At 41.1% G+C, this 20,254-nt stretch overlaps 1 protein-coding gene across 6 annotated transcripts; it reads left to right on the forward strand.

Annotated features, from left to right (window-relative positions):
* The first annotated feature begins 253 nt into the window (after nt 1-253).
* Nucleotides 254-13,767, forward strand: LOC128115846 (zinc finger protein 260-like). 6 transcript variants are annotated; one of them, XM_052746940.1, is made up of 7 exons: nt 254-385; nt 3,131-3,227; nt 3,854-3,895; nt 4,900-4,960; nt 10,494-10,620; nt 10,822-10,882; nt 11,431-13,767. In XM_052746940.1, the coding sequence occupies exons 4-7, from the start codon at nt 4,946-4,948 to the stop codon at nt 13,454-13,456; spliced, it is 2,229 nt and encodes a 742-aa protein (XP_052602900.1). In that variant the 5' UTR covers nt 254-385; nt 3,131-3,227; nt 3,854-3,895; nt 4,900-4,945; the 3' UTR covers nt 13,457-13,767. The 6 variants fall into 6 exon arrangements, with proteins under 6 accessions (XP_052602900.1, XP_052602901.1, XP_052602902.1 ...); XM_052746941.1 differs by lacking the exon at nt 3,131-3,227; XM_052746942.1 differs by lacking the exons at nt 3,131-3,227; nt 3,854-3,895.
* Nucleotides 13,768-20,254: the final 6,487 nt, after the last annotated feature.

The raw sequence follows: 20,254 nt of genomic DNA on the forward strand, positions 1-20,254 counted from the left end.
CTAATTCCCCAGAAAAGAGTCCTCCTGAGGGCAGGAATAGTTCAGGGAAGACTTTGCAGTCCAGCCCCAAGTTCTGCATGAATGTCAATCTCTGCAGGTCTGGGGCAGTTCTGTGCCTGGGGTGAAAGCCAGGGCTGCCAATAGTTGGGCTCCCTCACTTCACAGCACTCTGTCCCTAAGGGAGCTGTTTAGATCACTCAGGCCTCCGTAGCCAATCAGGACCTCGAGATGGACTGCCAGTCAGGATGGGGAGGGCACTTCCGGTCCACCATGCTCCAGGCTCTGAGCCTCCACGGTTGAGGGCGGGTCTCATATTCTGTGTGCTGGGCTGTGACACCGCTGCTGGGAGCCCTGAGGAGAGCAGGCGAGCTCCTTATTCGCCATGGTGAGTGAGGGGCCTCTGTCCACACAAGGAGAGGAGCCGTGGGAGCCGGTGTGGAGTCCCCCCGGGGCTGTGGAAATGGCGTCCGGTCGCGGTGTCCGGAGTGATTCCCTTTGGTCCCCTGAGGTCCCTGCAACTCCCAGGCAGAAGCGGGACCTCTGAGTGATTTATCGCTGGGGTTTGCGCCTTCACAGAGCATGGGGGTGTGTGAGCCTTTGTGTGGAAACATGCTTGTCACTGTTCAGGGCTAGAGTATGCGCTGTTTTTACTGTCGCCAGGGATGGCAGATTTGTTAACTTGAAGAGCCCTGGTCACTCTCGTGCCTTCCAGAAGTTCTGCACTTGGCACTGAACATTCAGGTGTGGGATCCGCCTGCATTTAATTCTGTGCCGGGCATAAAGTCTGTGTCATTAACACATTTGCCAGCTTGGTGCAGTCACATAAGTCAGTAAGGCCACCGGGTTTTCTGGCCTTGTGTCACATTTGACTTTATTGTGTTTTTATTTCTGAGTTGGCTCTCATGGTCTGTTGATTTCTTTATTCTTTTTCAGACAGTACAGTCTTTCTCTTAAACCCCCCCCCCCCCCCCCCATAGGTTTTCTCTGTGTAGCCCTGGCTGCCCTGGAACTCACTCTGTAGACGAGGCTTCCTCAAAATCCCAAGTGCTGGGTTTAAAGGTGTATGCCACCACCACCGCCCACTTCAGTACAGTCTTTATTGCAGTTTTATTCAAAGTTAGAAGTCAGATGGTGTCACAATGTGTACTGTTTATTCCACATGTATTGATCATTTTTCATTCATGATTACCTTTTGTCATGTGATTTCTGTGTGTAGCATAAATTGTTAGACTTTTTATTAGACTTTTGCTGTATCTTTGGCTCAAGTTCTGTATTGTTGAAATATAGTATTGGCATAATAGACACATGGTTGCTTTCTACTCAAGGTTAGTCCAGCTCCCTGCTACGGAAGCCCATCCTCCATCAGGCACAGTTCCCAGTAGGAGCCATACCTCTCCAAGGTTAAATGTGCGTTGTTACACCCTTTCCTTAAAAAGACTCTTTAGGTTTGCATGAATATAGGAGGAGATGGTGCCTGTGACCTAGGCAGGTAGGCCCCATGCAGCTAGGGAACAGAGGAAAGAATTCCATGATCCCAACTAGAGACAGTTGAGTCCATCGATGTTTCACCAACTGACTGTAACTGTTGAAGCCAATTGTCATCCAGGTCTTTCACTCTCTCCTCAGTCTCCAAACACAAGATGTTGCTTGGCCCCATTTTATCTCAGTTTGAGTCTGGTCTAGGCTGTGATCAGACAGATTTGTGACTCTCCATGTTTGCTGGACTGAAGACTTTTGGGTTTAATTTATTAAAATGGTGAAATCAGTGGTGGTGGTGCATGCTTTTAAACCAGGGACTTGGGAGACAGAGGTCAGCCTGGTATGTAGAGTGAGTTACAGAGCAGCCAGGGCTACAGAGAGAAATTCTGTTTGGAAAAAAATGTTAAATAAAATTTAAAATTTTTGTAGCCTTGTGTGGCACATCTATCTAGTTAGAATGCTATTCCAGATGAGATCATCTACAACAGTCACACTTCAGTACAAGAAGAGACTTCCTTTATTGCTTCCACCAGACCTGATCCAAGGTTTCCCAGCTTCTGCAAGGAAACTTGGTAGAGAGCGAAACAAGAGATAATGCCATGCATTCAGAGAAAAGGTAGGGACTTAAACCTAAGTTTGGAGACCTTGCATTGTTTAATCTCTTCTTAGATGGGGTAGGGAAGGTTATATTAAGGAAGCCTATAATCCAGCCAGAGGAGTTGGCTCCCTCTATTTGGAAGAAATATTTTTCCCTTTTGTTTCTCTCTCTGTCTCTCTTTTTCTCTGTCTTCCCCTGTTCCCCTCTCTCTGTTTTCCTTATTATCTTTCACTCTTTTGCTTTAGAACTCTTTCTTCTTAGGTTGTATTCCTGTCATCTTTTATATTTGTTCACAGCTTCAGGCTCCTATCTTTGAATGGTTGGCCCCAATTAGTGGAAATAAATGCGTAAATAAGGAGATACGCCCTTGTGGGAGTAGATGTGTCTTGTTTGTATAGGTGTGTCACTATAGGAGGGCTTTGAGGTTTCAGTAGGCCTGCGCAAGGCAAGTGTTTCTTTTGTCCTGCTGGCCTGTGTATCAAGAAGTAATTAATGCTCAGACCTATTCAGAAATGGAACCTTTTAACACCATCAGGTCCTGATCAACTTGTCTGCTTAGTTTGGAAAGCATCAGAAGAGGCAAATTTAGTCAAACCATTGGTACATGCCCACCAAGTAGTCTCAGGGCCTTGGAAATATTGTTGTTATCCAGATGAATTAACCCATAAAGTAGAAAATCAATTTGGGCTGACCCTAGTCATAGCAGTTTTGTCAGTCAGTGGGCTGACAGTCTGGTTAATTCTTATTCCAAGTAGTATGACAGGGGCAAGGTATCTAAACATAACCAGCAATCCTGGCCTATTTCTGGCTGGGAATGATTTAGTTCATCCTCAGGGTCCCTTCCTGTCTCTAGAGTCTAATTTTGTAAATATTTCCTATTTCCCAAAGGCCAGACTCTTTTTGATGAAAATTTCCAGGAAGTGTTAGTTTCACAAACCTAGTTTTTGTAATGGAAATTCCCCCTACCTTTTTTTCTTTCTTTTTTTTCTGGCAACCATGGGGCTCAACACAAAAGTATGCATAGAATTATAAACTGTATTTCTTTCTCAACAGATAAACCTCAACATCTTTCCTTTCTCTGGACATTTAAAGATAGCATCAGTGAGCAGAGGTCAAATGAATATGGGTTGCTGCTCTGTACTTACATTAGGTAATACCTTCCCTGTATCTGTCCTTCTTAGTTCCCAGGTCCAGGCCTAAGGGCAGTGGGGGTTGCAGCATGGCCCTGTATTCATACAAAAGACTCCAGAGAAGGTAGAGGGATGAGGAGTAGAACGGCTTTGGGATCAATGAAACCTAATTTTAATGGGTCCATAGTCCAGAGACAGTCCACGTGTCAGTATCTGTGGCCTCGGCTTTCTTGACCTGGGTGTAGTGGATCCATGGTGTAATGCTAGCTATCTTCACTGCCATATTAGTGGAGAGAATCACCTTTTTGGGTCCTTTCCAGGTTAGTTCCAGTGTGGCTTTGTCTACTTGCTTGACCCAGACAGTATCATTGGACTGGAAAAAGGGTAAACTGGTAGTGGACTTCATGGTCAGTTGCATCTTTAGGACTGGAGTGCCTGTAGTGACAAGAAATTAATGATTAGATTGTTCTGTGAACTATTGGTTTCTGAGCCTGGGAAGCATTGGAGAAGGTTTTTCAAGCATAATCTCAATAGGGGGGCAAATCCCTCATTATGTTGTTTGCAGCTGGCCAAAGCAAAGAAAGGTAAGGAGGCATATCCATTCCTTGGTAGACTCTAATGAGAATTTTGTTATTTTTTTTTTCAGTTTATGTCCTGTTTATTCTTTTTACCTGGCCAGAACTCTGAGGTCTGTATACACAATGATGTTTTCAATCTATGTGTAAACCTTTGGCTGTTAATAGATAGAGTTATGGCTATGAAAGACTGGCCATTGTTGGACCCCATTGCCAGGGGGAGCCCAAATCTTGGGACCAGTTTTTGGAGGAGACTTTTAAGCTACTACTTGAGTTGTTTTAGTCTGATTGGAGAACACTTTTACTGACCAGGAAGGGGTATCTATAAAAACTAGCAAGTACTGTTATCCTTCCTGGGCAGGACGGATCTTGATGAAGTCATTTTCCCAGAGTTCTTGGGGGTCTTGCTCTGTCATTTGGATGCTTTTCTGGGTAAGGGCTCTCTGTTTTGGATTGACTTGAGTACAAACCTGGCCTCTGGCTGAGACATCCCTTGCTAGGGTACTCTAGTCTAGGTATACTGGACCTTGGTCTGATTCAACTCTGAAAGTTTTGTGAATGCCACATGAGTAGTTTGGTGAAGGTTAGTTACCAACAGTCCCGTCAGTTGTTTTTGGGAGAAAGAATCTTCCCTCTGGTGTCCTCCATCATTCTGTGGTTTGAACTGTCAGTTTTATTTTACCATGGAGTCTCAGATAGTAAGAAGTTGTGGTACGTCATCAGAATATCATTTGGCTTCCCAGGTTCCAGAATATCAAGAGATGCCACTGGTCTGGTGTGTAGCCAGGTCAGAAGCCCAGCAGTGGAAGACAGCAATTTATAGGGGAAACCAAATAGCTTCTAGGTTGGGCAAGATTTTTTTTTTTTAAAGACCTTTTTCCATGTGGTGAAAAGCCCTCTTTTTCTATAGATCATACTGTGGACATGCCCAACAGTATAAACATAGTGACTGTCATGTGTATGGTGGAGGACTTTCCTTTTCCCCACCGGAGACCCTAGGTCAGATCTATCAGATCTGCTGTCTGGGCTGAGGTACCTGGTGTGGTTGCTAATTTTTTCAGTTAATGGAACTGCTATAGCTCCCATGTACCTGGTTTTATCTTTCATCTCTTGACAGTCATGGACAAGCACCTTTGTCAACACAGAAGAGGGTTTCCTCACATATGTCGTGGTATGCTGTGAGTATAAGATCTTGACACAAAGTTAACTTGTTTTTTTTTTTTCTTTCATTAAACTAGCATTAGCCTTGATTCCTGTTAGATGGGCCAACCTGTAGCTACAGGGTCCAATCATTTGAACAGGTACATCACGGAACATTTCCATGGCTTCAAAGTTTGGGTTAAAACACCCTTTGTCTTGTATTTCGGGACAAACAGATGAAAAGGTTTTGAGACATCTGGAAAATCTATGGCTGGAGCAGAAATCATAGCTGTTTTTAAAGCCTTTAATGGCTTTTGTTCGGTCTCAGTCCACATTAGGGGCTCAGGACCCCCTTTGTGCTAGTGTATAGAGGCCTTGCCATTTCCAGAAACACTGGTATCCAGTTGTACCTAGGAACTCTTGAACCTGCCTCTTAGTCTTTTGTGTTGGGATCTGAAGGATGGCAGCATTGCTACTCTGAGACAGGCTTCTTTTGCCTCCTGGCAGCTGGTAGTTAAGATAGTCTTCTAGCATAGTGGAGAGGGTATCTGAACTACCCTTTCCTGTAATCAGATTTGTGATTACCCTAATGATGCTAAGACCCATAGCCAAACACTGGGCCAAGCTCCTGGAGTTCAGTTGAGGAGAGGGAGGAGGGATTATAGGAGCAATGGGACATCAAGATCATGATGGGGAAAACCACAGAGACAGCTGACTTGAGCTGGTGGGAGCTCATGAACTCTGGACTGACAGCTGGGGAACCTGCATGGGACAAAACTAGGACCTCTGAGTGTAGGTGACAGTTATGTGCAATTTCTACAGTGTGTGATTTAGAAATGAAGTAGGAATTTGTCCTGGGCCGATAGGAGACCAAGTGGTGATGCCTGTTACATGGTTAGCTTTTCCACTGGCAAGAGTTAACAGATTTTAAAACTAATCTGTCACTTCTACTTTCTTTTTGATCTCTTTCAAAAAGTTTCCCTATATCTCTGTATTATACTTTGATTTAACCAGTACATTTATTTAACTGAGTGTATGAAGTCTCATACCTGTCATCCTAATATTTTGGAGGGAGGTGCAGAAAGTTCAAGACTAACCTGGTCCAAATAGTGATACATAACTCAATGTATGAGTGGATATTATTAAATAGATAATTTGTAAATTAAAATGAAGTGCTTTTACTTGAAACTATTTCTCCTAGAGCTCATTTTAATTATTTGGGATCTTTATGTGTCACTTAGAGACACTTTTTGAGATAGGATCTCACCGTGTTAAGACTGGCCTTGAACTTCTGATTCTCTTGTTTCCTCTTCTCAGCAGGTAAGATCACAGGTGCCAAGTCTCCATGCCTACTGGACAAAGGACCTTTCATTAAAGGCTTAATTTAGTGAGAGCTCTGTTCTACAGGCTGCAATCTTTAGCTTCATACTCAATATTTTATTTTCAGAGCCATACATAATTATACAGGGATGTGATGGATGTAACATGACAAGGAAGGACTGTTCACTTGATTCTATGGACTCTTGCATGTGGAAGGAAATTCCTGATTCCTTTAGGTACAGCCATTGCTGGGGCATTCTGAAAGTATTCTTACTCTAAGGTAAACATGTGCATGTGTTCTGCTAGTAATAACACTCAGAAACTGAAGCTACATTGTAGTTGTATTTAAACAGTTTACAGAGGCTGGAAAGATGGCTAAGCTTTGAGTGTGCATATGGAGATTCCTGAAGACAGAGGTCAGTTCCCAAGTTCAGAATGACAGTTTGTTTGACTATGAAGGAAGTTGATACCTATTCCAGACTTGTGGCCTTTCATAGCTCTTTTGTGACATGTATCCCAAGTGCTTTGCTCTTCTTTCTCCTGGGATATTCTTGTGTGAATCTTTTTGTGTTCTTGTTTCTTGAGGCAAGGTCTCATTTCACAGGTTGTCCAAAAACTCCCTGTTTACCCATGAATGACCTTGAACTTCTGATCCTTCTACCTCCACCTCTCAAGTTCTGGGATGACAGGCATTCCAGTCTGTCTTAGTAAGGGTTTCTAGTGCTGTGAAGAGACACCATGAACATGGTAATCCTTATAAAGGAAATCATCTAATTGGAGTGGCTCATTTATGAGACAGAGGTTTATTCCATTATCATCATGGTGGGACATGGCAGCATGCAGACTGACATGGTGCTGGAGAAGTACCTGAGTCCTACATCTTGCAGGGAACAGAATGTGGTCTGAGACACTTAGTGGTAATTTGAGCATATATGACATCCCAAAGCCCACCTCCACAGTGACACACATCTTTCAACAATGTCACACCTACTGCAACAACACCATACCTCCTAATAGTGCCCCACTCCCTTTGGGGGACATTTTCTTTCTAACCATCACACTATCCTTGTCACCTTTATAGAACAGGATTGAACTGAGAGATTCATGCATGCTAGGCAAATATGCTTCCAAGTGAGCTACATCCTCAGATCCTATAATCCTTTTCTTTTTAATAGGGTTTTAATTATAAATTTGTTATCTATGAATGTTTTTCCTGCTTATATGCCTGTGTACAGAGTGTATTCCTGGTGCCATGTAGACCAGAAAATAGTTTGATCACCTTGAACTGGAGTTACAGGTGGTCCTGAGCCACCATGTGCATGCTGGGAAACAAACCCAGGTCCTTTGGAGGAGCATCAAGTGCTGGTAACCACTGAGCCCTGCAGTGACCCTAAGCGATCTAATTCTATTCATACCCCAAATCTCTAGTTCTCCAAACATTTATGTTTTAGGTCAGCAGTTAGATCTTTTATTTCATTTTTCTTCAAATTATTGTTTGATGGTATGGGTATTGTGTTTTTCCTGCATGTGTTTTCATGTACCATGTACATGTCTGCAGTCTCAGAATGCCAGAAGAGGGTATTAAATTGTCTGGAACTGGAGTTACTGATCGTTGAGTCTCCATGGGGTTGCAAGGAATCAAACCTGAATCTTCTTGAAAAGCTGGCAGTGCTCTTTAACCACTGAGCTATCTATAAAGTGCCAGAGTTCTAAACAACAAAGTAGGTCATGTTGATGTATACATTATTTATTCTCAAAACCTAGAACCTGACAGTAAAGTACCTTGTAAAATCAACTGCTCCCAAACCCACTGTTTTTCCTTTCTCTATTGATATTACTATAACCATGTTTAGGTGCTGTGGGTTGTCAAGCACATTATCACCTCAGGACATTGCACCTCATTTTCCCTTTGCCATGAATGGTCAACTCTCATGTATCCGTTATTTATAAAGCCCAGAGTGGTAGATTGTGTCTATAATCCTAGCACTTAGAAATTAAGGCAGGAGTATCAAGTGAAGGGCTATCAAGATTACAAATGGCAGTTAAGGTCCCTTGGGGCTACAAGTACACCATGTGTTAAATATAATAATAACTTGCAGCCTTAGTGTTGGGTCTAGAGCTCATGGGGACCAATGAAGAGACTGTGAGACTTTATTGCATGAAGCCATGAGATGAAGCCTCAGTTTCACTTTGGGATAACAATATGTTCACATACCCAAGCTTTTAGACACATGTCATAAATAGCTGCATGTAGGAAGTGGAAATAGTGAAAGAGAGAGATATATGAGAAGTTGCAGAAAGAAAGAGCTGAGTAAACCCTTTGAAACTGAAGCCCCAGGTGCCTGACACAGAGCTGCAGGATTTGGTGTTTGCCCTGCATGGCTTCAGACTTGGCCTGGTCCAATCTTTCCTTAATTCCTTGAAAGGGAAATGTATATTCTATGCCACTGTGTGTTGGGTTGATAAGATTCTTGTTTTGATATTACATGAGGTCATAGTCAAAGATTGCCTTGCGTGTCAGAAGAAACTGTGGACATTCAAACAGTATTGGGACTATTACATAATATGGGGATCTTTGAAATCAGACTAAATGCATTTTGCATCATGGTTTGACTATGAGCCTGTCATGACCTATGTCAATATGTTGAGGGTTGAATGAAAAATCTTCCAGGTAGTGTGCTGAGTTTGAACATTTGTCTTTGATGTGAGCCTTCATTGGTGACTTACAAAATCCTTATGAGGAGGAGCCTTTCTGGAGGAATATAGTCTCACCACATTCCTTTGTTTTGTTGAAAGTGAGCAGCCCCCTTCCTTCTCATGTAGGCACGCCATCACCACCAATAGAGACTCTATTCTTAACTAATGTAAGAGAAAGTAGAAGCAATTGCTTTTCCCACCTACTCCATGTTTCTTTCCTGATATTTTTATGTTTATATTTTTGGTAGATCAAGTCAGGTTTTTTTTACATATCAAGCATTTGCTCTTGTTCTTAACTTTACCCACTTCATGACTTTTGAACTTTGGCGGGTTTGTAATTTTTCAGAGCAAGAATGTGTGCATTCATGAAATTAATAGTGATCTCTTGAATCACTGAATTGCAGGTGTATAACATTGTCCCTACTTTTGTCCCTACGTTTTTATGTTGTTTTGAAATGTCTGAAATTCTTGAAGAGATAGGTAGGTAGATAGATTGATAGTTAGATAGATAGAGATAGATAGGTAGATGTGTACCATTTGTCTTCCTGGCATTTAATGAAGCCAGAGGAGAGCATTGCATTCTCTTGATCTGGAGTTAAGAATAGTTGCTAAAAACCTGTGAGTGCTGCTAGGACCGCTTCAAAAGCAACATTTGATTTTTTTTTTTTCTGAGACAAGGTTTCTGTGTATAACAATCCTAGCTGCCCAGGAACTTGCTTTGTAGACCAGGCTGGCCTGGAACTCACAGAAATCCACCTGCCTCTGCCTCCCAAGTGTTGGGATTTAAGGAGTGCCACTAGCACCCAGTACAACAGGTGATCTTATCTGTTGACCCATCTGTCTATACTCCCTCCCTTTTTGTGTTTGTTTTACTGTTTTAGGATCAGCATTTACTTTACTAATGTTCTTGAGAACTCCTTGATCTGTCAGTCAATAACTTCTTAAAAATGCTTTCCTTCCTGGGCATTATTAGCCTTACAGTTCAATAGGGGTCACTCCAGTTTATGATAGACAAGTGTAGAACTGGTGTGAATGTTTAACTCTATGGAGGAATTTTGAGTGAGGCCTGAGTGATTTCTGTTTTTTAGTTTAAGACAGGGTCTCACTATATACCTTTGGCTGTCCTGGAAATCTCTACCTAGACCAGGCAGGCTTGAAAATCACAAGGTTTCACCTGTCTCTGCCTCCCAAGGTTTGGGATTAGAGGTGTACACCACTACACCCTTATTATCTATCCTTTCTTGAAGTTAATAATTTTGATAAAATTCTGCTGATATATGCCAGTGTTACTCTATTTACCTGTCTCTCTGTGTATATTACTAGGCATTTCTCCTGATGTGCTGTATTCTACTCTGTGGGCACTGGAATGGAAGGGTCATTTTCTTTTGATGTTTCCTTTTAAAATGAGTTGGTGACTGCATTTGATATTTACTGACCGATGTCATAGAATGTTTTGAGCACACAGAATTATGTAAATATATTCTCAATGAAGTGTACATTTGCAATTCAGTCAGTCTCACCATTTCAATTACAAACATGTATTGGACATTTTAGGATGCGGTGACCTATGAGGATGTGTGTGTGAACTTCACTCATGAAGAATGGGCTTTGCTGGATCTTTCCCAGAAGAGTCTCTACAAAGATGTGATGCTGGAAACCTACTGGAACTTCATTTCTATAGGTAAGAATGTGAGCTTTCTGTCAGTTTTTAACTTAAGGGGACAAGCTTTTCTTGGAGATTGGTGCTCTTCTGTGATTTTTGAATATGAAAGGGGAACAATCGTGAATAAATCAGGCATGATACTAAGATTCATGATAGTAATTTCAAATGTGCTTAATTTTCAGTAATGTATCACATATACTTTCTGGTACTGTATTTTAGGGTGCAAATGGGAAGACCATAATATTGAAGAACATTGTCAGAGCTCTAGAAGAAATGAAAGGTAACTTTCAAGTACAAGGTGATATATATGTATGTCTGAAGAAATGTTAATGTACTGTGAACTTTCAATGAAAAGCCACTATGTAAATAAGCATAGCTTTGTGATGATTATTAAATTCGCACCACACTATGTACTCCAGTGTCAGGTAGCTGATCACTGTTTGCAAAGCATTCCATTAAGGACAAGACAAGGAAACAATGCCATAATAGATGTCACAGTTTCAATCATAGTCATGTGAGAGGCATGTTGTTGAACTGTTCATCCACTTACTGTCATGCCTTCTAATTATTATATAAGGTATACACATTGATGAGGGGATTAGTGTGTGTCTTAAGACCTTTTATAAGTAAAGCTTCCATATTAAAGCTAGTGTTCCTCATATACTTGTAGTGAGTGACTTAACATAGTTTAGTAAGAGGAGCACTTTATTAGAGACAGGAGGTTGTCTTGGTGTAGAAACGTGAATCCCTATTCCACATCTGTATGACACACGAAATGTTCAACTATGTGAATGCAATGTGAAAACCTTTGTTATCTCTCTTTACCAGGGATGTCATCTGTCACTCTGGATACAAGGCATGTGAGCATAATGGATATGGAAAGAAGCTTTGTAGTCCTGTCTTTCGCAGAAAAGTTGGAAGATGTGTAGTAGTCCCCTCTATGAGAAGACATGATGACTGTGATACAAGTTTACAATTACTTGGTTTTCCAACTTCAGTGGGAATACATCAACAAACTCTCATTGGAGAAAAACCCTTTCAGTACCAGGAATATGGAAATTCATCTCTCTCTACTGGTTCACTGTTCACATGTAGTGTGGCTCACAGTATAAGAAAATGTTATGAATGCAATCAGTGTGATCAAACTCTGAGTTCTTCAAATTCTCTTCAAAGATGTGAAAAAGCTCATGTGGGAAAAGAAAATAATAAATATGAGTCATCTACTAATGGCTTTAGCCATTACAGGCATCTTCAAACACACCAAACAACCAATAATGAAGAGGTTCTCTGTGAATGTAAGCAATGTGATAAAGCCTTTAGATCTGATTGCTCTTTAGATGTATACCAAAGAACTCATTTGGAAGGAAAACCCTATGAGTATAATCAAAGTTATAAAGCCTTTGCATGTCACAATCTTCAAGTACATAGAATACAAACTAGACAGAAAAGGTATGAATATCATCAATGTGATAAAACCTTTGCATGTCCCACTTACCTTCAAATACATAATAGAAGTTATACTGAAGAGAAATCCTATGAATGTAATCAATGTGGCAAAGCCTTTACACGTAACAGTCATCTTCTCACACATCTAAGATGTCACACTGGAGAGAAACCCTATGAATGTAATCAATGTGGTAAAGCCTTTGCTCAGAAGAGTAGTCTTCACATTCATGAAAGAAGTCATAGTGGAGAGAAACCCTATGAATGTAATCAATGTGGTAAAGCCTTTGCACGGAGGAAGAATCTTCTTTCTCATCAAAGAAGTCATACTGGAGACAAACCCTATAAATGTAATGAATGTGCTAAAGCCTTTGCAGAGAAATATAAGCTACTCAGTCATGAAAGAATTCATACTGGAGAGAAACCCTATGAATGTAATGAATGTGGTAAAGCCTTTGCAGGAAAGAGTAATCTTCTCAGTCATGAAAGAATTCACACTGGAGAGAAACCCTATGAATGTAATGAGTGTGGTAAAGCCTTTGCAAGAAAGAGCCATCTTCTCTGTCATGAAAGAAGTCACAATGGAGAGAAACCCTATGAATGTAGCGAATGTGGAAAAGCATTTGCACAGAAGAGTTATCTTCTCAGCCATGAAAGAAGTCATAGTGGAGAGAAACCCTATGAATGTAATCAATGTGGTAAAGCCTTTGCACAGAAGAGTAGTCTTCTCAGCCATGAAAGAAGTCATAATGGAGAGAAACCCTATGAATGTAATCAATGTGGTAAAGTCTTTACACAGAAGAGTAGTCTTCACAGTCATCAACGAATTCATACTGGAGAGAAACCCTATGAATGTAAGCAATGTGGAAAAGCCTTTACACAGAAGAGTAGTCTTCACAGTCATGAAAGAAGTCATAGTGGAGAGAAACCCTATGAATGTAATGAATGTGGTAAAACCTTTGCAGGGAAGAGCAGTCTTCGCAGTCATGAAAGAATCCATACTGGAGAAAAACCCTATGAATGTAATCAGTGTGGTAAAGCCTTTACCCAGAAGTGTAGTCTTCACAGTCATGAAAGAAGTCATAGTGGAGAGAAAGCCTATGAGTGTAATCAATGTGGTAAAGCCTTTGCACTGAAGAAGTATCTTCTTAGTCATGAAAGATTTCATACTGGAGAGAAACCCTACGAATGTAATCAGTGTGGTAAAGCCTTTGCAACGAAGAGTAATCTTCTTAGTCATGAAAGAATTCATACTGGAGAGAAACCCTATGAATGTAATCAATGTGGTAAAGCCTTTGCAACAAAGAGTAATCTTCTTAGTCATGATAAAATTCATACTGGACAGTATCATATGGATCTAATCAATGTGGTAATTTCAGAAGTGAGATGCCATATGGGTGCTGGAAGCTGAACTTTGTTTTCTACAAGAGGTACTTGCTGGAGTCCAGCTCCATAGGTGTTAATGTTTCAAAGACGATATTGGGCATCAGCAAGGGAAGGAGACTACTATGATTTGAGGGTGAATCAGGATAACTGCTGCTTTATTGAAAAAAGGACTACACCTTTATACTCTATAACTGAATATTAGTTTTAGCTCAAGCAAGATTGAAAGCAGACTTAATGATTCCATGATGAAAGCAGCTATCAACCTCATCACAGCATTTTTCCTGAGGCAAAAAGCAATAAATTCAGCAAGTATCTAAATTCCTTTCTGGATGTGAACCCATTGTTTCCTTTCATAGTGTGCGTTCATTCTTGGGACCAGGTGTATCCAGTTAGTACATCTTTAAGTTCTGTAATCTTGGTGTAATCAGTGGGATACTATGGGGATTCTTGTATGGGAGTAGTCATAGTTATCACACTATGATTCCATGGTGGTGGGGATTTTTTCCATGAATTTTGCTTAAAGAGACTGCCATTGTATACATCCCCTCCTCCACTGTTTTAGCCTGCAAAAAATTTCCCACAGGAAAAGGCATAAGGAAACTTCATAACATATTTGTGAGAATTATTAAAATGAAAGTAAAAAGATGCTGGAGAATTAAGATCTGCAATGTTGAAATGCTGGAACTTTGTCAAGCAGCAATGGTCATGGTGCAGTCCATGCCAGGTACTAAACTACTAAACCATCTTTCATTCCTTTTTATTTCTTTTAAGATTTAATTTATTCCTATCTTTGTTAGTGCACTTATACAGTGTAGTTTGAAATCAGATGGTAGCCAGTGGGACCCAGTCCTTCCTTTCTGCCATTTGGGTACTAAAGACCAAACCATGTCCATCAGTCTTGACTGCAAGCACCTTTACCTGCCCAGCCATGCCAGGACATCCACTGAGCCCCCCCCCCCTTTTTGTTAATCATTGTTTGGGTTTCTTTTTTTTAAGATTTATTTATTTATTATGTATATAGTATTCTGCCTACATGCCAGAAGAGGCCACCATATTGAATGTAGATGGTTGTGAGCCACCATGTGGTTGCTGGGAATTGAACTCAGGACCTCTGTAAGAGCAGCCAGTACTCTTACCCTCTGAGCCATCTCTCCAACCCATGTTTTGGGTTTTTTTTTTTTTTTAAAATAGGCTCATGAAGTTCAGGCTGACCTTTAACTCATGACCTTTCTGCTTCCACCTCCAATTATTGGGGTTGCAGGTTTCACCATCATACCTTGTTTATGCATAGGACTTATAAATGTTGAACAAGCATTCTATCCAATAACAGCCATCTGATATGAAAATATTGATGTAGCTGAGTTGTTCATACATGGGTCCACACTGAGACTGTCTCCCAAAACTAAACAAATACTGCAAACACACACACATTTGTTAAAAGAAATTGTGTTTGTGTTTTGGGACAGTCTGTCTCGGTTGCTTAGGCTTGCCTAGAACTCACACTATAGCCTTTGAATCCTGATCCTTGGCCTTGGCTAAGTACCTAGAGAACAGGGCTGGGCTACTGAGTGAGCAAGCCAGAGCACAGAGAGACTTAACTATCTGTCTGGGGACACACAGCTATTAGCCAGAGGTACATGACAAGATCAGAATGTTCCTAGGGTCAGGTTGGAATCAAGAACCTTCCCTGAGGTGGAGTGCCACTAGTTCAGCATGGAAGGATGGGAAGAGGCCCAGGATCTAATCCTCTTTGGGGTCTAAATGTCCTGAGAATCTTACATGGGCTAGGGCCACCAATGCAGTGTGAGGCATTGTTTATGAAGAGAGAGATATATACTATCGAGGCCATGGTTATGACTCTGCTGCAGCTTTAGTGGCCCCATATAGAGAGCAAGTGAACATGCCAGGGCCAGAGCTGTGCCCAGGAGTCCCTGGACATGGACAAGGAGAATGATGAAAAGGAAGCTTCCCTCCTGCTCACTGTCGGGGCACACTAAGCTGGGATTACATGAAACTGAAAAATCTCTTAGATGGGAAGATTTTTGTAAAATCCTTTCACTTCTCACATGGGAAACTGAGGCACAGACAATAAAGACAGTCTTGGCAAGAGCAATTCTGAGTATTGATGCTCCAATTGGTTATTGTAACCATGGTAACAAGTGTGCACTTATGTCCCTCTGAATAACTGACAGAGGGAGGTGAAGCAACTCATGCAAAGTCACAAGGTAATAAATGGATCATAAGCCAGGATTTGAATATAGTTTCCCATGTGTACCTTTATAATGTTTTGTAGATTGCATGTATTTATTAATGGAGGGGTGAGGTCATGCATGTGTGGAGGTCAGAGGACTACTTACAGAGTAGAGTGTAACAGAGTGAGGCTGGCTCCCAATCTGCTCTAGAGTAGCAAAAGGTCTCAGGAAAAAATTCTTATGTATGTAAAAAAAGTCTTTAGGAAAAAACAGTCTTACATGTTCTGAACATAACTTTATTACTGTCTCTTGTAATAATTCTCTACAGAAAATACTCTCATCAGTATAAGAGCTGCATATTGAAGGTCATACTACATCCTTTAAGTAAATAATAGACAGAGCCGTTCTATAAACACATAAGAAATCACAAGGTTTTTCTCTCAGGTGAAAAAGTTACACTGACCAAAACCAAGACAAAGCTTGGGTGTCAGCCAGATTCCCTGATGTATAGTCTTTGAAGGTGGCACAAAGGCACAAGATAAGAGATAGTGACCTAGAAAGCATTCCAAATCTTAGAGATATATTCTACTTTATACAAATGGTTAGTTAGCTAGACCTTGAATTTTATAACATAAAAATGAGGTTAGAAATCCATGCAGAAAGTCAATTATTGAAACTGAGTTTTGTCGTTTAAATGTTATCTATCAGGCTTTTGTTGCAAGCACAAAAACTGGCACTGAAGTTGTTTCGTGCCTAACCTTGTTAGCCACTTGGAAACTTGTCCTCGAGCACTTTGTCTCTGGGGCAACTAGTCTGTTTTGAATTTGCTGAGTTCTTTAGCTAAAGGCCTGGCTATGAAGGTAGATTTTATTCACCAAAATTACATAATTTTTCCCCCAAAGTGTAAAACACACACCAAAGGGCTGTGGAAAGAACTCCATAGTTATTCTTTTTAGGAATGTATAGTAGTGGCACATGAGAAAGTTACAGACAGAAACAACCAGTCTTTTACAGTCAGTAACTCCATGGCTCTGCCAAATGGGGCTCCCCAACAGGGAGTTATACATCTAGTGGGTCGACTTGTTAAATACTAGTTATATATAGCTGTATATTCTTTTAGTGGCCCCTGCCATTACCTGAATCCATTTTCTCCTTTAATCATGTGTGTCCCAGGGATGAAACTCATGTAAAAATAGACTTGACAGCAAGTGTCTTTACCCCCAGAATCATCTCACTGGCGCCCAGTTGTTTCATTTTGTGTATGCTCTTTGTGTGAATGTGCATGTGTGGTGGTCTAAGCTCAAAGTGGGGCATCCCATAAATTGATATTGTAGCACGAACCTTGAAAGTTCTTATTAATAAAATCAAACCTGAGGCCAGTTATTGGGGTGAATGCTGGAAGATCAGAGAAGCAGAACGAGCCACAGCTACCTCACCTCGCCAGTTCCTCAATCGATCCTGTTTCCTCAGACTGGAAGTCACTGAGTCCTTATCCAAGTGAATCTCAGCTGAACTGCTTCTCGAAAGTCTGAAAGCTTAACCAGCTCTAGTTCCTGGTCCTCATGTCTTATATACCTTTCTGCTTTCTGCCATCACTTCCTGGGATTAAAGGCTCATTTCCTGGGATTAAAGGCCTGAGTCACCATGCCTAGCTGTTTCCAATATGGCCTTGAACTCACGAGATCCATATGGATTTCTGCCTCTGGAATGCTAGGATTAAAGGCATGAGTGCCACCATTTTCTAGCCTCTGCATCCAGTGGCTGTTCTGTTCTCTGACCCCAGATAAGTTTATTAGGGTCCACAATATTTTGGGGAACACAATACCACCACAAAATACTATAATCCAAGTTGACTTTATGGGTTATTGAGCATGGCAAATCAACTCCAGACTCTAGAGTTCCCCAAGATGTGCCAACAGAGACCCTAAGGACAGGGAAAGCATGGTGGCTGTCTATGAATGGCCAAATAGACAAAGTATTTGCTGACCTGAAGACCAGACAGTGTCTGGTTTCTCTGTGCTGTAAGTAGACAGGGCCTTGAGTCATTAAAACATAATCTGTGTTTTTGATGGTGGTAACAAATCACATCCCCATAAATTCATGGCTGTATTATCCACATATGCTTTCATTTTCCTGTTTGTCCTTCTGGTCCTATACACTTGACCCCTTTTACACTTTGTTTTACCTGAGTCAAGTTTGAATCTTTAGAAGCTGAATATTTCTCTCCTGAAGAGGCCAATCTGGATGCCAAGATTTGATGAACATCAAAATATGATTTGGAATCCCTTCAAGGGTCACAAAATATTTCTTTCTTTAGAACTTTTTTTCTTCCCAAACATTTAAATTCATGATGAACATTTTCAGCCCCTGGGGTATACAAATAGAAGTTCTGAGTTGAGTCAGCTCCTGTCCTTCATCTAGGACCCTGTACCAAGTTACATAGTGAAGAGGTCCCTGGTTTTGTCCTAGCTCAGGGTAGTCTCACATGAAGCCCCTGACCTCTCCAGATTATAGAACTTTCCAAGGAAGCCTTTATGCTAAAGGAGACTTTGAAGTTGCAGCAGGGTATCCTGGCTAGCTGTGAGGAGGAGGAAGTGCTGAGAGGCCAAATAACAGTCTTGCTGCAGAGAACTGAGGTACTACTGAATCTATGGAGCATGGTCATGTGAAGAGACATAGAGACAGAGCTGTTGCTGTACAGAGAGGGTTAGCTAGCTGGATCCAGCCTGGGTGTAGTGCCTCAGGGACATGTCCCTACTTCAGTCATCTATGACCAGTGAAATGGGGTTTTGATTTAGGTGCAGAGGTACATGGTTGTGTCTTGCTATAGACATAGCTGATACAAGTGCAGGATTTTGAAGACTCAGTGCTGATGTTCAGTCTCCATCATTCACCTCTGCAAACTGAAGCCTAAGGGACCACCTTCCTAGCCTGCAGGGTGATAACAGGATTCACCATGCACTGGGAAACCAGCCTGGGACCTTACCAATGGTACTCAACTGTCCCCATCACACCATGACTCCCCACACTCTGCCTGTGATTCCTATTACTCTGCAGTACTTCACATTTTACAACTTCCAATATGCCACCTACATCAAAAGTATCCACCCGGGAGTATAAGCTCACTGTGAAAGGGAAACAACCACTGTGGAACATGGAGTGATGGCAGGAATGTGGCAGATGGGCTCAGAAAATAGTTTGAGATTCTGGATCCAAAACTCAGTTATGGCAATAAACACAAGCACAACAAAATATTTAAGAATCCAGGGAATGTTGTTGCTCAGGGGTAAAGCCCCTGCATAGAAAAGCCCATGATTTTTTCTAGAGATAATTCAAAATAAGGTTCCAGCCTTCTGGAGTATGCAGGTGTGGCAAAGGCTGGCATTGTACTGCTGAATTCAGATCATGAAGGGACAGACAAGGTAATGCTTTGTCATTGGGAAATGGCTGGAGTGGGCCTGCTGGAGGCCCTGATATCAAATTTGATCCAATTATTCCTTGTCAGCATCTAGACTCCCAGAGTTAGATTACACAATGCTTTATTAATTTAAATTTTTTAACTGCTAATGACAACAGATAATAGCTGCAGAGAGATATTGCATAGTACAAAAAACTTCTGAATTAAATCAGTTTCTATATTTTAAAGATGTGTTGACCTCAGAATGAAAACTGGGATATGTGTTGAATTGAAGAGATTTTGCCTTTGTTTTCACAGGAGAAGAAAAGCAGTGGTTACCATCTAGATTCATAAAGATTAGATTTGAACAGGAGGGACCTGCTGATTAAGGAGAGGTGATAGTTCATCAGACAGCTTGGTCATTCAATCCAAACTAACTTATAAAGACTAACGAATGCTTTTCATTTGATCAGGCAAGAAAAAATAAAAAATAATAGTTTTGAATGAGGATAATTTACCAAAGGCACACTTTACTTACTGACATGAAATGAAACATGTTTTCTTATACCACATGTCTTAATTCCATGTTACAATATTAGACTGTAGATTGTCACATGGCCCATGCCATTTTGAACATCAGCTTTTGAGTTTTCTTCTAAATTAAAAAGGATATTTTATTTTTTGTTGTTAAAAATCACATTTAAGAGATTAAATTTTTTAAAAGTAAATTCAAAAGGTTCAAACTTTTTTCTTAAATCTCTTAGAGTCGAAGTGATTGGAGCTAAGATAAGATATTTGAGCAGAGCGGTGGTAGCCCATGCTTTTCATCCCTGCAGAGACATACTTCTCTATAACTTGTTTTCTAAATTCTCTTTATTTTTTTATTTAAGAAAAATTTCCACTTATTCTACATATCAACCACTGATCCTCCTCCTATCCTTCCTCCTGCTTTCCCCTAGCTCCCCTCCAACCCACCCTCCATCTCCTCCTCCAAAAGGGTAAGGGCTCCCATGGGGAATCAATAAAGGCTGGTACATTCAGTTGAGGCGGGATCAAACTACTCCCCCTGCATCAAGGCTGAGCACTGTGTCTCACCATAGGTAATGGACTCCAGAAAGCCAGCTCATGCAGTAGGGATAGATCCTGATCCCACTGCCAGGGACCCCTCAACAGAACAAGCTACACAACAGTCTCCCACATTCAGAGAGCCTAGTCTGGTCCCATGCAGATTCCA

This window comes from Peromyscus californicus, unplaced genomic scaffold, assembly GCF_007827085.1.
Source record: "Peromyscus californicus insignis strain IS unplaced genomic scaffold, ASM782708v3 Scaffold_1__1_contigs__length_55948999, whole genome shotgun sequence".
NCBI classification, from domain to species: domain Eukaryota; kingdom Metazoa; phylum Chordata; class Mammalia; order Rodentia; family Cricetidae; genus Peromyscus; species Peromyscus californicus.